The following is a 17158-nucleotide window of genomic DNA, read 5'->3' as shown; positions in this document are numbered from 1 at the left end:
TCCCAGGGACAAGACGCTCTGGAAGAAGAGGGGGAGGGACCGCTCCCTACCTGAGCCTCCTGCATCCTGCTGCTGTGGTGCTCACGCCCCCTCAGTGGCGCCTGGAGACACATCTCTTGTGCGGAGTCTTCCCTCCCAGTTCTCAGCAGTCAGCTTCATTTCCCCGGAGTAGCTGAGCCAGCTAGCTGGAGGTCATTCTATTAGCTGCATTTTTGATTATTCTATTTACTTCACACAACTGAGCCTCTCCTTTGGGCCGCCAGCACCTGTCTTGGCCTCAATGAGCTCAGAAGCAAACTCCCTAGACAGGAGAGGGAAATACAGCTTTACACCTTCATATCTTTCGCTGAGAACGATGCTGAATGAACCTGCCTTTCTGTAGGTTTAGGGCAGCTAGAGCCTCACAAAGCGGACGTCACGCCAAATTGATCTAATAAATCAGGGCGCAGAGCAGAGACCTTTTCTTAGCACCAGGCAGAGGAAGAAGAATATGGGCATTTGTGCTTTCATACTTGCTTTATCACAAGGATGGAAGTCTTCTTCCATACGCTCATAAACATCCTGAGCCAAAAGAGCCTGCCAAAAAAAAAATGTGGTTAACCTTTAACAAATGGTCCTGCAGCACAGGCTGCCCCAACGCACAGCAAAACCGGATCAGAGGAGGCATCTCCATCCTCCTGCGGCCCAGTTGGGGTGGGGGAAGAAGACACACCGTCACCCCCAACCAGTCACATCTTACCAAGAATGAAGACTGAGGAAATGAAAGAGGAGACCAGAAAACTTAGTAACAGAGAGGAGAGATCCGTTCCCAACACCAGGTCTTGTGCAGGTGAACTGACCCACAGCAAATAAACGGCTGGTTTGCTCAAGAAAGCAAAACCCACCCCATGGTCTCCGTCACCAGCCCAGCGGGGGCTGTCGGGGCTGCTGTGCTCCTCCCACACGCCGCGTCAGCCCGATGGAGGAAGACGGATGGGATGGCTCCGAGCCTCACTGGCTATGGAGACCTGTCTGGAACAGACTTCTGAAGGAGCGAGGAAATGAAGTGCCAGGCACTTTGCAGCCCCTAGAGAGGCAGGCTTACAGGTCTGAGGGATGGCATAAACGCCGAGGTGTTCCCAGCAGCTGTCCCCAGAGGCCTCAGGTCAGATTTCAGGGACTTCATTTCTCACCTTTTTATAGTATCTGCACAGCAGAGCGGGAACTTCTGGCAATTTCCCAGTGAATTCTGGCCGTGAAGATAATATTTCCAGCCCAAAGCTCTTGGGTCTGAAGTCTTCAGACGATTCCAGCCATGTAGATGTATACTCAAGTCCACCTCCGCCCCTCCCCCTTCCTCCCTGCCTCCTTCCGAGGTCCTAACCCCCACACCTGTGACCGGGCGGAGACAGCCTGCCCCGAGGTGTGTGTAAGGGACCACGCAGCTTCCTTTCCCCACGGCTCCATTTTTAGTGGATTCAGGCCAGCACTCCAGAGTACAGGACTCAGTTCTCAGGGACGGCCTGACCTGGCAATCTTGTTTCAGGAGGAAAAAGCTTTATTTAAAAAACAAGAACAAAAAACTCCAGAATAGAAAATAGGAAAAGTCATCCAGGGCTGGGGAGGTTGCTCCATGAAGTGATTGCAAGCAGTGTCGTGGGGACGTAACAGGAGACTGGGAATCGGGAGATCCGGGGACTAGTCTGGGCTCTGCCTCAAACCATCCGTGACCTTGGGGGCGCGTCGGGCACCCCTGGAGCCTCCCTTCCTCATCTAAAGCATTTAGCACGGTTATCCCGGGGAGCGCTTCCCAGGAGCAAACATCGAACAAAACGCCCCCAGCCACCGGGTTCATTCTGCTGACATGTTTGGTGTCCTTTGCCTTTCTGAAGAAAACCAGGTCAGCCAGGAGGAAATCCCAGGCCTGTATGTTAGGCAAGACCAGCATCTCTGGCCATCCCATAGAAGATGCCTCTGGCTGCGATGAGGTTGGTGGGAGAATCAAATTCAGCGACTGTCCCTTTGTCCAGGACCAGGACCCTAGCCAAAAAAAACAACGAAGTGGTCAGGTCTCCGTCAGCCCAGACCTGGCCTCATAGCCCGACCCTGCCCTTCTGGGTACTGCTCAGGCCCCGCAGTGACATGCCAACCCTCCCACTTCAGCCAGCCCACCCAGCACAGCCGCTACGCCGCATGTGCGCACTTGCAAGGCTGGCTATTTTAGCCGCTCCGTTTGCTCTCCTGGCAGACGAGGCGGTTTCTGGGATCAAACACCAGGTTCCTATTCATCTCTGTGGGCCGGGGCTCCGAAAACCTTCCCTAATGAGGCTTTCTCCTGGCCAGGGTCACAGGACTGTGCGCGGGGGAGCCACGGGCCTGAGCGCCGGGCCCTGCGTGCTTCCATCCGCTTTGTGCCCGCTCACAAAGGCGCACGGCGGGAAACCGGGCTGCAGTGAGCCCGGACACTGGAATCTGGGGCTCTGGCTGCAAATCTGGCTGCTGCTGAGGGGTGGAGCTCCCCCACCCACACACACGCAGTCAGCCCTCGGCCTGGGATAGATAATCACCGGGTGCACCTGGTACAGGGCCAACAGGCTGGCTCCCAGGGTGAGGCAGGAGTGGAAAGGGCTCTCCCAAGCCTGGGGAGATGCCCCTGGATGGCAGGGCGTAGAACACACTCTGTTTCCCCACCTGTGGGACGCCCAGAAACACGTCCTGGGAAGGAGTGCGTCTGTGGTCGTCACTGCCTGGCCACTTCCCATACTGGAGCCCTGGAGACTGCCCTCTCTCTTCTCACGACACGTAGGGTATGGGATGCTTTCCCCTGGTCCTAGGAGTGCAGCATAGCAAGGCCTGTCCCTCTCCCCCCTCATCTTGGTTCTAACCGTCTTCTTTGCTCTTTGTACTTCAGCCTCATGGGCCTGCCTACCTCAGGGCCTTTGCACGTGTTGTATCCTTGGCCTGACATTTTCAGCATCCTCCCTCTCCCATCTCCTCCCCCGACTTCCCACCTCCTACTCATCCCTTAGGGCCTGGCTGGGGCTTCCCTTCCTTAGGAGAGAAAGTGTCCTGGCTGCCCTGGGGAAATGGGCTTCCTTGCGCCCCCACCCTGCAGACCCCTGCTGCCTTCCCGCGGGGTCTAATTACACGGACAGTCACGTGAGTATTTGATTCATTTCTGTCAGCCCCACTACCACTCCCAAGGTCAGTTTGAGCCTTCTCCCCGCAGGGCAGCTGGTGAAACCATTTTCAGTTGGGCCCGAGAAACAGACTTGCTCGGCCCAGCCCTGTCCCTTATCTGGATCCAGGGTCCAGCACTTCCGGCCCACCCTCCCTTCTCTTCTCCCAGTGGGGTCCTGGGTGGGAGTGGGGAGTAGGGGGTGGGGCAGGGATGGAACAGACAGAACACAGCGTAGGGCATTCTCAGCTTGGTGCCTTAGCGCCTGGGGCCGTGTGGGGACACTTCGGACACAGGGTCAACAGCTGCCCACTGCCCCGTCCATGGCACCGGCTCCACCTTCCCATGCCCTGGGGGTGTTCATTTTGTGAATGAAGGTCTGGCGGTGTGCTCGCACCGTCCTCCTTCGCCATGGATTTGGGGCCGGGTCCGTCCTGCCTCCTCGTCTGCATGCTGCGCTCCCAGGCCTCCACGGGGCCAGCCTGCTGGGCCAGCACGGCTCACTCCCATGAGGCGTCTGAGTCACCCAGCCCCTCCCCTTGTCCTCAGCACCGCGCTCTGACACTGGGCACAACGAGGGAATAGGTCACGGTCTTTCTTCTTGGCCGAGTGAGCTGCCTCTCCAAAGAAGCCATAGGTTCCGAGGACAAGGCCTCTTTCCTAACCCTCAGAGGACATGGGACTCGGGAGAATTCCGGTAAGGAGCTGGGGAGGACACGGACATTTCCCAGGATCTCCTGCACTTGGGATGCTTTATGGCATTGGCTCTTACTCCAGCCCTGAGGGACTGAGGCTCAGGAAGGCTCATCCAATTGCCCAAGGTCACAGCTCTCTCCCGTGTCCAGGTAACCTTCCCACTGGCCCAGGTGACCCCACCCGCCCCTCCCTGCTTGGGTCCTGGCGCCCCACCTGGTGTAGTCCATGATGGTGTTGAGCCAGTGCGCGATGGTCAGCACCGTGCAGCTCTCAAACTGGGTGCGGATGGTGGCCTGGATGAGGTCGTCGGTCTCCAGGTCGATGGCGGCCGTGGCCTCGTCTAAAACCAGGATCCGGCTCTTGCGGAGAAGGGCTCGGGCCAGGCACACAAGCTGCCGCTGACCCACACTGGGCACGGGGAAGGCAGACATCACCAACTGGGGACCCCAACCTGCCCCCAGGCCTCCCTCTCTGAACGGTTTCTGTCTCCTCTCCTTCCCAATGGCCCAGGACTGACCTCTTCCATTTCTACCTCAGCCCTGACCTCCTGGATGGGGAGTCGGAGTTGAGGTCTGGATACCAGAGGATTAATGTGGGGCCTCGAGGACAGAGCCAGTGCTCAGCAACACTAAAATCTCCAGTCTGTCTCTGGCACCTGGGCACTTCTTTCTTTGCCTTCTTCCTCCTCCTTCCTCCTCAACTAGTGCCATGATGTTTCTCTGCTTCCCTCTATCAGTCATTTACACCTTAGTAAGAAATACTTAAATGGCTCTCTCTGGATATTTGCACACAGATGTCATCTTGCTGAACCTAATATCACACAATTCAGAGAGCCTCTCCTGCCCCCATGGGAAATATAGGCCAGGGCTGTGGGAACGAGGAAGGAGAAGGGCAGGGAAGGACCTGGGGGACTCCCCGTGTCTGGTCACTGGGGAGATGGAGGAGGGGCAGGAGGCATACCTTCAACCTCTTCCCTTGGAAGCCAGAGCTAGTGAACAAAGCGAGGCTGTGTTCCCAACCACAGAGGCTGCAGCACCCCCACACCCAAGGACAAATACCTCAGCCCTTCCCAAAGGGGTGAGTCACCACAGCCCAAGTGAAGGCCAGGCTCTCTCCCTGGCCCATTCCCACAACTAATGAAGGTTTTGGCAGCAGAACGAGCCGCCAGATAGAACTCGGGACTGATTTATGGTGGGACTGGCACAGGATACAGGTTATACTTAAAGCAGCTACAAGCTCAGGGAGGGAGGTGGGAGCCCATTCCTGTCTGAGGTCCTGATGGACGTGGGGAGGGAGGGGATGCTGTGGGGAGGTGCTGATGGCAAGCAGGAACAGGAGAATGGGCCAAAAAACAACTCGGGGGCGCAGGGTCTGGAAGCTGGGGCCTGTCTGCCAGCTGTGCCCAGCACGGCTGTCTAAGTGAAATCCCGTTAAAATGCAGTCTTCCAAGGCTGCCTGCGGAGGCAGGGACATCTCATGGGTGGTGATAATGCAACAGCAACAACAAAGGTTTGGGGCAAAAGCCCCCACTCTCCTGAGTTTCTGCCCCTCCCTTTGCTATCTGAGCAGCTTTGGGCAAATAATCTTACACTTTGGAGCCGCGTTTCTGGCCCAGAGGCCTGCAGTAAAGACTAAATGAGATAGTGGAGCACCACTAAGTGCTGAGCAAATGTAAAGGTTTCTGTTTTTGTTTTTGAGGTCTGGAGAGAGTCCAATGGTATGGACCAAGTAGAATAATAAGAATAAGAATAGCCCTAACCGGTTTGGCTCAGTGGATAGAGCGTCGGCCTGCGGACTCAGGGGTCCCAGGTTCGATTCCGGTCAGGGGCATGTACCTTGGTTGCAGGCACATACCCAGTAGGGAGTGTGCAGGAGGCAGCTGATCAATGTTTCTCTCTCATCGATGTTTCTGATTCTCTATCCCTCTCCCTTCCTCTCTGTAAAAAATTAATAAAATATATTTTAAAAAATGAATAAGAATAGCTAAATTCCTCAGGGGTGTATATAGGCTAAGCACATTCTATCTAATCACAGTAACCCTGAGACTGCTCTGTCCAAATGGCAGCCATTGGCCTCATGAGGCTGTTGAGCACTTGAAGTGTGGCAAGTCTGAAGTGGGATGTGCTGTACATGTGAAAACACACATGGGATTTCCAACTTAGTAAGAAAAAAATGTAAAATACCCCAATCACTTTCATGTCAATTACATGTTGAAAAGATAATATTTTCTATGTATCAAGTTAAATAAAATACACTATTAAAATTTATTTCACCTGTTTCTTTTTCCTCTTCTTAATGTGGCTACTAGAAAAATTTTTAATTACACACCTGGGGCTCACATAATATTTTTATTGGGCAGTACGGTGCAAAGAGGTATGTATGGGACTGTTATTATTTCCATTTTAGCGTGGGAGAAAAGGAAGCACAGAAAGGTTAAGCAACTTGCCCGAAATCACACAGCTAACCCAGGTATGGGATTCTCAAGCTTTTAGACTCAGTAAGAGGAGATTTCTGGCTCTCCTTGATGCACAGCCCGGAGGCTGGAGATATACAATATAGGGCTATAAAGAAGCAAAGAAGGACCTAGAGAGCTCACTTTCCTAAACTACAGACGAGACTGCATCCACCTGGGAAAATATGATTTGCCTAAAGCCCTGTAGGTGTCCTCTCACCTGCTCCACAAGTTCAGTCCACACCCCCCCCCCTGCTTCCTGCCTTCCCCCTTCCCCCTCCCCCTCCCCCTCCCCCCAGCCAATATGGCATTGAAAACCTACAGGACAAGACTGAATAGGGCTTTGGAATCTCCCAGACCTGGTTCAAATCCCAGGCCTGCCTTTTCCCAGCTATATGACTTCGGGCCTGCCTCAGTTTCCTTCCAAGAGGCACCATGGACCACCTCTAGGGCTGATGGGAGGAGACAGTGAGATGGTGCCTGCCTGGCACACAAAATGTGTTCAAGACAAACAACGCCCCCTAAGGGCACCCAGGCCGAGAGGGGAGTGGGAGGGCCGGGGGGGGGGGGCGTTACCTGAGGTTCTCCCCTCCCTCGGAGCACAGGAAGTCCAGGCCTGCTGGCTGCGAGCTCACGAATGTGTGCAGGTGGGACAGCTCCAAGGCCCGCCATATGTCTTCCTCCGAGGAACTGCCGAAGGGGTCTAGGTTCATACGCAGGGTCCCCGAGAACAGGATGGGGTCCTGGGAACACAACAGGGTCTTAGAGGGAGGTAGCTTGGGCCCCACAAGGAGCCGGGGGGGAAACAAGGGATTTGAGGTGGCAGCATTCCCACCCTGCCCCCGGCCCTCCAGGAGGGAGGCAGTGGCCACGGAGACAGAAAATGCCTGTGGGGAAGTGATAAACCTCAGCTCTGCCCATCACTGAGGCCTCCGCTAAAGCGGGGACCCGCGCGCTAATCTGGCTCCGAAGTGCCCGGTCAGCAGAAAAACACCCCCGAGCAGCCAAAAAAGGGAAATGTCATTTAGAGCCGAGAAACCAGGAAGCTGGGGCAGAACATCTCGGAAACAGGCTGCTTTAAGGGGCCCTGGGGTCCTGGCCCCATTGGCTGGCCCAGGAGGTTGCAGGACAGGGTCTGGTTGGGCCAGGGTACCTCTGACCCTCCCAGATCCATAACAGGTGGCCGCTCTGTGGCTCTGCTCCTGCTGTGTGGCTCTCCAGCCTTGAGGTCCAGTCTTGCCTTGAGGAACAGGGCTGGGGTCTGCCCCCCCCCCCCCCAGGGTAATTGGCCAGTGTGGCCCGTCCATGTCCGGTTCATACCTGGGGGATGATGGTCAGCTGAGAACGCAGGTCATGGAGCCCGATGTCTGCCACGTTGAGGCCGTCGATGCGGATTTCACCCTCTGCGGCCTCCAGGAGGCGGAACAGGCTGAGGGTCATGGATGATTTGCCAGCCCCAGTGCGGCCCACGATTCCCACCTGGAGGGGGTGGGGAGCGGCCGTCAGAGGGACGCCCAGGGGTCAGTGGGGACACCTCCTGGACTCCCCGAGAGGCCAGCAGACAGCTGGGATGGAGCACCCGCTCTCCCAAAGACCCACTCTCCCCACGAGGGGTACAGTCACGTCCCAGGCACAAGACCATCCACGCGCACCTTCTCGCCACCGCGCACGCGCAGACTCAGGTCCTTCAGCACCAGATCCAGGCCTGGCCGGTAGCGCACGGAGTAATTCCGGAACTCCACCTCGCCCTGCGTGGGCCAGCCTGCAGGAGGGCGGCTGCCCTCCACCACCCAGGGGGCCTGGCAGGAGGCGAAGAGGAATAAGAGTGCAGGTCACACAGCATGAAGCCAGCCTTGCCTGGAGGCAGGGGAAGCCAGACTGTCCAAAAAGCAAAGCAGCCCTGGCCGGTGTGGGTCAGTTGGTTGAGCGTTGCCCTGTGCACTGAAAGGTCGCCGGTTTGATTCCTGGTCCGGGCACATACCCAGGATGCGGGCTCGATCCCCAGTATGTTGCGTGAAGAAGGCAACCAATTGATGTTTTTCTCTCTCTCTCCCCTCTCCCCTCCTCTCTCTCTAAAAATCAATAAAAATGTATTTTTTTTTAAAAAAAAGCAGTAAAGCAGCCAGTACAGACCTCCCTCTCTCAAGGAGGTGTCAAAAGATGGCCCAGCCAGTGTGTCTCAGTGGTTGAGCATCGACTTATGAACCAGGAGGTCACAGTCTGATTCCAGGTCAGGGCATATGCCCGGGTTAGGGCTCGAGCCCCAGTAGGGACATGCAGGAGGCAGCCAATCAATGATTCTCTCTCATCATTGATGTTTCTATCTCTCTCTCCCTCTCACTTCCTCCCTCTGAAATCAATAAAAACATTGAAATTAAAGTACTGTGTCTTGTACTTAAAAACAAAACAATGGCCCGGCCGAAACCGGTTTGGCTCAGTGGATAGAGCGTCGGCTTGCGGACTGAAAGGTCCCAGGTTCGATTCTGGTCAAGGGCATGTACCTTGGTTGTGGGCACTTCCCCAGTAGGGGGTGTGTAGGAGGCAGCTGATCGATGTTTCTCTCTCATCGATGTTTCTAACTCTCTATCCTTTTCCCTTCCTCTCTGTAAAAATCAATAAAATATATTTAAAAAACAAACAAAAAACAATGGCCCTAACTGGTTTGGCTCAGTGGATAGAGCGTCAGCCTGCGGACTCAAGGGTCCCAGGTTCGATTCTGGTCAAGGGCATGTACCTTGGTTGCGGGCACATGCCCAGTGGGGAGTGTGCAGGAGGCAGCTGATCGATGTTTCTCTCTCATCGATGTTTCTAACTCTCTATACCTCTCTGTAAAAAATCAATAAGATATATTTAAAAAATAAAAATAAAATGAAAACAAAACAATAAACAGCAGGGTTGAGGGGGAGGGGTGGGGGGGACAGAATTTCTTAGGATATGGAGATAGGATCGTGTGTATAGATAGGGGGAAATGGAATGCTAGACATGAAAAGGGAGAATTTGAAGATCCCAGCAAGTGGAGGGTTTGAGGGATGGTGGAGGGTGCCTGGGAAAGGCAGGGGTAGATGGAGCCATAGGGGCAGGAGAGGTCTGGCTGGGAGGAACAAGTGGGGTGGCGGCTCAATGGAGACCGACAAGGAGAGAGCTCCAGGCCCAGAACCCATGCCTTCCAAGACAGGAGGGGTCATTTCATCTGCATGTCACTGAGAGGTAGAATTAGATGAGAACAGAAAAAATGTCCCCTAGGTTTGGAACCAGGGAGGTCAGGGGTGAGGGGTTTCAGTGGAGCGATAGGGCCAGAAACCAGACGGCAGGGGGCAGATGAGCTCAGCGATGCCGAGGAGAGAGCATGTAGACCATGTTTTAAAACAAGCTCCATGACAAGGGAGCAGAGAAATGGGGCAGTAGGATGCAGAAGGGGAGGGTTGGCTTGTGTGTCTAGATGGGGATCATCCAACAGAGGGAGCGAGGTAGGCTCATTGGAGTGGGGTTTTGTAGAGAAAGAGAGAGGAGGGCAAGGGACCCGAGAGCACTGGTGTTGGTGGGAGCACAGAATCCAGGCTAGATGAGCTGATGGGCAAAGGGCCAAAGACAGGGGTCACAGGATGGGGAGTCCCAGTGAGGACAAAGTGCCGTGCTCGTGGAGGGTTTGGGATCCATGAGCTGGGAGGGAGGGGCAGGATGGTCTGAACGAGGGATGCTTGACATAGAGACCTCAGGGATGGGCAGCTTCTGGGCACAGAGAGAGAGGTCTGGGGTTGGAGCACGGGAGGGTGCGAATGGAGAAGTCAGAATCTCCCAGGAGAGGACAACTCCCTCCCCAAACAAAGGGCAGGCTGCCGCACCATCGCTCCTTCCACCAGGCCAGTGGTCGGCAAACCGTGGCTCGCGAGCCACATGCGGCTCTTTGGCCCCTTGAGTGTGGCTCTTCCACAAAATACCACGTGCGGGCGCGCACGTACAGTGCGATTGAAACTTCGTGGCCCATGCGCAGAAGTCGGTTTTCGGCTCTCAAAAGAAATTTCAATCATTGTACTGTTGATATTTGGCTCTGCTGACTAATGAGTTTGCCGACCACTGCACCAGGCTGCTGGCTTTGGCTGGATGCTCACCTCCCCTGATCATCCCGGCTGACTGATCCTCTTGGGGTGCATCACCCCGGAGCTCTGGTCTTCCACCCCAGCACCCTGCAGCGTGTCTTACCTCTCCCACGACATCAGAATCTGCTTACGGGCAGAGCCTGTCTTGCTCAATTGGGAACCATCTATGCCTCCCAGCAAAGACCTCTGGTTGATGCTCAATCAGGATTGAAGGAATAAATGAATCAATGAAGAGCCACCTAAGTAGCTGGCTTTGGAGCTATAGGGATGGTGGGCTACTGAGTACCCTTCTCCAGCTCTCCCAGACTCCCCCACCCCAGGTTCACCCCAGTACCCACCTCGGTCTCCGTCTTGGAGTACTCCTTGACTCTCTCCACAGCCACAATATTAGACTCCAAGTCTGATAACATCCGTATCATCCAGTTCAGAGAAAATGTCACCTGGCCAAAGGGACTGGGTCATCAATAGGGTGCTCTCTCCCTCCCCCGCACCCTGCGATGGCTTTGGGAGGAGTTCCTCTCCCATCGATGACCCAGGTGGGCCCGGGCAAGTCCATAGGGTGTGCCACGTAGGGCTCTAATCACAACTGCAGCGCTGACCGTGAGAATGCAGACTTAACCAAGGGCCAACTGGGCCAGCGTTTCCCAAGCTTTAATATGTATAAGCCAGACTTCCCAGAGAACCTTGCTTCGGAGCCAGCAGGTCTGGGGGAAGATTCTGCGTTTCTAACAAGCTCCCAGATGATGTTGCCACAATTGGTCCTTGGACCAGACTTTGTGCGGCAAGGAGTCTTGATAGACACGCAGGATCCTGAGCCCCATCCTGGGCGACTTAGAGCAGAATCTGCATTTTAACAAGATCTCCAGGTGATTCAGCTGCACATGAAAGTGTGAGAAGACTGTGATTTGCTTCACAAAATTCCAGTTGCCAGCAGTGACCTGCCCAACCTCCATCCAGCCCAGGGCCTTTCCCTGCAGGCATGGGAAAGGAGGGGTCTCCCAGCCCTATACCCCCTGCCCCAGGAACCATCAGGGTGGCGAGCCTTCTAGATCGTGTGCTCAGGCAGGACAAGTTCTGTTGGTGCTTTGGGGCCAAGTGCCAAGATAATCTCCAACACCTCAAGGTGGAGCATCTCCTCCAGGCTCTTAGAACATTCTGTTCCTCCCTCCACCAGCATTACAATCCCCTGCTGGGGGGAGTGGCTCTCCGTGCTCATCTGTGAGCGGAACCTGGGGCTGGTCCCCACATGGGCAGAGCGAGGCGCTCAGGAGATGCCTGTGGCACCTGTGTGGCCCTGCCCTGAGGCCCGGAGCCCTGCATACCTGTAGGGCGTAGGACACAGAAAGGCCCACCATCCCTGGACTCAGGCTGCTTCTCCCAATCACAGCGAAGAGTGCAGCAAAGAACACAACACAGTTCCCCATGAACTCCACTCGGACGCCCAGCCACCTGCAAGGATCGGACAAGGAGGAATTGGGGCAGAAGCAAGAAGGGGGGGGCAGTTTTCTGCTTAAGGGGGCACTGCAGGGACCCCAGTGGGAGCTGCTGCAGGAGCAGGGGTGGGGAGGAGGCCTCTGACCTGTTGGAGGAGATGTTGGGGTAGCAGCTCCTCTGGTTGGTGTCCACCTTAGCATCACTGATGGCCTCAAAGGCCTGGCTGCGGCCATAGGCCCGGATGACGCTGGAGCCAGTCACCGTCTCCGAAAAGTGCGAGTAAATGGGCGAGCGGCTGACAGATTCCAGCCGCTTCAGCTGCCGCGAGGTGGCCACATAGAAGCGCTGACGGGGGATGGAGAAAGAGCTTGGGGTGAGGACTGTGGAGCCCCAACTCAGCCCTGTGTACCCTCTGAAGCATCAATGATGTTTCTCTCTCTCTCTCTCTCTCTCTCTCCCCCCCTTCTTCTCTGAAATCGATAAAAATACATTTCAAAAAATAAAAAACGAACAACAACAACAAAAAACAACCCCATCCGTATACACATGCGTTTAGAAATGTATAAAACGAAGGGAAGGATAATATGTCTCAAACTGTTAGCAGTATTTTATTTTAAAAATAGCCAGCAGGAACGCGTTCTGGGGCCGGTCACAATTTACAAGGATTTCATTTTATCCCAGCAACAACCCTATGAGGCAGGGTCTATGATTCTCCCTGTTTTGCAGGTGAGGAAGGAACAGACTACATCCCAACCAAAGCCAGCTGTGACCCTGGGTTCTGTCACCTCGGTCATCAGCCCTCACAAAGCCCCGCCCACTCAAGCGCCCCGCCCTCCGGACGGCCCCGCCCCCGCCCTCCCTGAGCACCTGCACCAAGATGTAGATGACAGCCAGAGGCAGGATGACCACAGCGAAGAGCGGCGTGCTGACCACGATGACCACGACGGTGGAGATGGAGGTGTAGAAGGAGCTCAGCAGCATGAGGATGGTGGGGGCCAGAGCCTCGTCAATGACGCAGATGTCCTTGGAGAAGCGGTTGAGGATCCGGCCCGACGGTGTGGTGTCGAAGAAGGACTGCGGCGAGCGCATCTTGTTGTGCAGCAGCGCCTGGTGGAGCAAGCGCGCAGCCCGGACGCAGCCCACGACCATCATGATGGACGACAGCACCACCAGGACCCCTGTGGGAGGAGGCAGAGGGGCGCTCACTCCCCTGGCGGGCATGCAGGCGCAGGTTCCCAGATAGGGGCTAGGCGGGCTCAGAGGCAGGTGGACACTAGAGCGGGTGAGGGAGGCACTGGGGCTGGGCCATGGCTGTGAGGGTGGAGGGAAGGGCGTGGTGTGGGGGACTCCGCAGCTCAGGGGTGAGAAAGGGGCTACTGGAGTCCCTTCCAAGTCATCTCTGCAGGCTCACCTTGCAGAATTCCCAAGGTGGCATAGACACCCAGCCTCTGGGCAGTGCTGTTCTGTCGGCCAGCCACCGTGGCCTCGTTGGTCCAGGCACTGAGCCACATGTTGGCTCCAATGGCAGCTGCGCTTTGCCCCGCGTACAGCAGACAGATGACCAGTGTGGTACAGAGCCCCACAGCCCGGGCATAATCCCAGAACACGCTCAGCTTCACCTGCATGGCCGCGGCGGTCAGGGACAGAGGACGCCTGTGAGCCCCAGGCCTGACTGCTGGGGGCCTGCCCATCCTCCCCAGCCCTCCTTGTCCACCCTACTCACCTTGCCCATCTCCACCTTCTCCTCTTCAATCAGCGTCCCATTTGCCTTCGCCTCTGCTGCCTGCACCAGCTTTTCCGCTGTAGCCAGGCGCCGCCGGGGCACAGGCCGACCTTGGCCCTCCCCCTCCGAGGACATGGTACTCAGCTGTCTGTGGAGGCAGCTGGTCAGGCCCGGAGAGGAGGCCTCTGACTCACCCACCAGACAGAGGCCCAGGAGGAGGATGCAGGCAGCAGCAGAGGCCCAGGGTGTGTGTCGGGGAGAATGCCCATCCACCTATGTACCCCACCTGGCAGGGCTTGGGGAGCCCTGACCCAGCTTCCCAGGAGGCTGCGCGCTCCCAGGAGCTCACCTCATAAACTGCTTCTGGACCTCATATAGGACTGGCTCATTATCCATCAGGTCTGTGTGGCTGCTGAGTGTGTCTTCAATCAGCAGCACCTCCTCATCGTCTGCCTCCTCCAAGGCTGCTGCTGGGTGGGAGGAAGGAGACAGAGGTCGGCTAGCTCCCTACAGGGCCCCATCCCTACTTCAATGAAGGAGCCTGAATGGGACAAGCATGAGCTAAGGAAGACGAGAGGGGTTGAAAGGGCAGCAAGAACAATAACGACAGAAATAAGTGACCGATTTTGTGTTGGAAGTGGAAAAGGGCAGCAAGAAAGACTTAGGTGAGACCAGAGGGGAAACTTCCCATCAGGGGCTATGGAGAAAGGGACTCAAATGTAAGGGTTAGGAGCGTGGGCTCTGGAGTCAGCCTGGCTGCGCTTCCATCCTGCTTCCTCACTGCATGGCTTTAGGCAGGCACGGGAAACCGGGATAATAATAGTACCCACTTCATCATGTCGTTGTGAGAATTAAAGGAATAGATGTGTGTCAAGTGCTTAGCAAGGGGCAGAGCCCTCAGTGAATGCTCATACAGCAGCAGGCAAGAAAAGCCAGGGAAGGAGCCAGCCCAGAGTGTGGGGTTGGGGAGCTGAGACTGGACGACAGGGGGCGAGGATCAGGGGTGTCCCATGAGTCCAGGGACTTAAATATGTTCGATGAGGACAGGAATTTTTCTATTTGTTCACTGCTACCTCCCAGTGTTTAGAACCGTGCCTGGCCATAGTCATTGCCCAATAAATATGTGTTCATAAGTAAATGACATATGCACCAAACCATGTATCCAGGCAACAGCCGGGGCCCTTATGCCCCTTTGACACATGGGAAAACGGAGGCTCCGAGGGCGCCCAGTTAGGGAAGAGGAAGAGGAGGGACTGACGACATCCAGTTCCCGTTCCCGTTCCCTCCTGGTGATGTCTGACCATCACACAGCGGGTCCAAGTTCCCCGGAACATCCCTTGCACAGCCTCGGGCCTGTCCACAGACGCTCAGAGACCCCGAGGCGGGGGAGATGCTGGGAGGGTACAGGGATATGGAGGGCCAGGGGTACCGGTCCTGCTGTTCTCCTCCTGGTGTTCCTCGCCCTCATCCGGGGCGTAGTTGTGGAGGAAGTTGGCAAAGGAGCCGTTGCGCTGCAGGAGGGCTGGGTACGTGCCCACCTCAGACACCTGCCCGTCAGCGAGCACGACGACGAAGTCTGTCTGGGGCAGGAAGCTGATGCCGTGGGTCACCAGCACCCGAGTCTGGGGAGAAGGCAGGGGGCTGTCACTCCCACAGCCCTCAGCACACCCCCCAACCACAGGCACAGGGCCCCGGAGTGAGTGTGAGGTACCCATGTGCCAGGGAGCCCGGGCAGGCACATCAGGGACTCACCCCGTGCTCACCACAGCTGGCTACTGAGCTCCCATCCCACACTCCTGCTTCTCACATCCCCACACCTCCAAGTCTCACCCAAACCCCTTGGCCTCCCACCAGTTCTCTCCTAGGCCCTAGATCTCACCTTAGCCCCTTAGCCTCCCGGAGGCCTCACCTTGCTGGCCAGCACACCTTCCGGCCCGATGACCTTGTCAAAGATATGTTTGGCCACGTGGGAGTCCACGGCTGACAGTGGGTCATCCAGCAAATAAATGTCGGCATCACTGTAAACGGCTCGGGCCAGGCTGACCCGCTGCCGCTGGCCCCCAGACAAGTTGATGCCCTGGATGGGGGAGAGAGGAGGGAGGTGGGTCCTGGGAGGAAGGGGGTCAGATAGGCACAGGGGAACAAGGGCCCTGTCCATTGTCATTCAGCCAGGCACGCCTCTGAATTCCCGTTTCACATGCCTGGTCCTGTCTGTGAAGCTGTGAGGTCATGGAGAAAGGGTGGTGGCTCTCAGAGTCCTCCTGGGACACGTGAGGACATCCTGCTCCCCTTGCTCCATCACCCTGCCCAACTGGTTCCCCTGCCTGCTACCCTCACGCTCTGGGAAGCTGGAAATCCCCAGGCGGTCCCTAGCCGACCTTTGACTCTTCTGTCACCCAGAAAGTTTGCAGGTGACTTTCATAACAATGAGCTCATTTGGTCCTCAGGTCATTCCTTCCAGGGAGGTGTTGTTAGCCTCACTTTCTAGATGGAGAAATGAAAGCCCAAGGTGGTAATGACTTTGTCCAAGTTCCGGAACAATTAAGGTCAGAAGCGAAGACAGAAACCCAGCATCAACCCCAGAATTCATCAACCCTGACATCGTTCACGTGCCAGAGGGGAGGTAAGATCTCTCCTTAAACCCCGGAGGGGAAACTGATGCAGACAGCAGCAAGGCTGGGCCCAGAGGGCAGACCCCAGGGGTACAGCCTGCTTTCCTCATCCCTCCAGCCCAGCTCTTAGGGGTACCCCGAGAAACTGACCCCTGAGGCAAGCAGAAGTGGGATGGGAACTGGAGCTGCTGGGGAGAATCAGGTGCGGTGACTGAGGCATGTGAGAATGCCTGCATTCAACCAAGCAGTCTTTCTTGAGTGTCTACTATGTGCTGGGCCCTAAATTAGGTTTGTGTGTGGGGAGGTCAGAGTGGGTCCAATGGAGATGGGAAGGAGGAGTTGTGTCAGAGAGGAGGAGGTCTTCTCTGGGTTCCTATGACCTTGGACTCCTACTTTCCCATCCCCTCTGCTGAGGCTCAGGTCCTCATCATTCCTCCAAACAGCCAGGAGGGCCTTCTCACTGGGCCCTGTGCCTTGGGGTCCCTCCACACTGCAGCCAGAGCAGCTTTTCAGCTGTCCCAACTTAAACCCTTCATTCACAAATTGAATATCAAGATAAATAATGAGCCCTGGCCAATATTCTCAGTGGTTAGAGCATCAGCCCACACACAAAAGGGTCACAGGTTTGATTCCCGGTTAAGGGCAGGTTCAATCCCCGGCCCCAGTTGGGGTGGATGCAGGAGGCAACCCATCGATGTGTCTCTCTCACATCAATGTTTCTCTCTCTCTCCTTCCTGCTTAGTCCCTTCTACTCTCAATAAAAGTCAATGGGAAAATATCCTGGGGTGAGGATTTAAAAAATAATAATAATAATAACGAGCACTGGCCGGTGTTGTTCAGTTGGTTGGGCATCGTCCTGTGCACCGCGAGGTTGCCAGTTTGATTCCTGGTCAGGGCAGATGCCCAGGTTTCAGGCTCATTCCCTAGTCGGGGGCATGTAGGAGGCAGCTGATTGATGTCTCACTCTCACATCAATGTTTCTCTTTC

The 17158-nt window shown here is 55.9% G+C and overlaps 1 protein-coding gene across 1 annotated transcript in view; it reads right to left on the bottom strand.

Annotated features, from left to right (window-relative positions):
• Nucleotides 1–60: 60 nt before the first annotated feature.
• Nucleotides 61–17158, bottom strand: part of ABCC3 (ATP binding cassette subfamily C member 3) — a 39642-nt gene continuing 22544 nt past the window's right edge. The window contains exons 18-31 of the mRNA XM_079798401.1: nucleotides 15469–15636; nucleotides 14989–15181; nucleotides 13909–14029; nucleotides 13560–13707; nucleotides 13248–13455; nucleotides 12704–13014; nucleotides 11982–12181; nucleotides 11725–11851; nucleotides 10741–10842; nucleotides 7958–8104; nucleotides 7626–7784; nucleotides 6882–7048; nucleotides 4067–4261; nucleotides 61–2019 (exon numbers count right to left, since the gene is read on the bottom strand). Of these exons, the coding sequence (XP_079654527.1) occupies nucleotides 1911–2019; nucleotides 4067–4261; nucleotides 6882–7048; nucleotides 7626–7784; nucleotides 7958–8104; nucleotides 10741–10842; nucleotides 11725–11851; nucleotides 11982–12181; nucleotides 12704–13014; nucleotides 13248–13455; nucleotides 13560–13707; nucleotides 13909–14029; nucleotides 14989–15181; nucleotides 15469–15636 (2355 nt within the window). The 3' untranslated portion in view covers nucleotides 61–1910. The remainder of the gene's footprint in view (nucleotides 2020–4066; nucleotides 4262–6881; nucleotides 7049–7625; nucleotides 7785–7957; nucleotides 8105–10740; nucleotides 10843–11724; nucleotides 11852–11981; nucleotides 12182–12703; nucleotides 13015–13247; nucleotides 13456–13559; nucleotides 13708–13908; nucleotides 14030–14988; nucleotides 15182–15468; nucleotides 15637–17158) is intronic.

The sequence above is a fragment of the Cnephaeus nilssonii genome (genome assembly GCF_951640355.1).
Source record: "Cnephaeus nilssonii genome assembly, chromosome: 19".
Classification (NCBI taxonomy): domain Eukaryota; kingdom Metazoa; phylum Chordata; class Mammalia; order Chiroptera; family Vespertilionidae; genus Cnephaeus; species Cnephaeus nilssonii.
The sequence above is the reverse complement of the archived record's forward strand: the minus strand, read 5'-3'. Positions and strand labels throughout refer to the sequence as shown.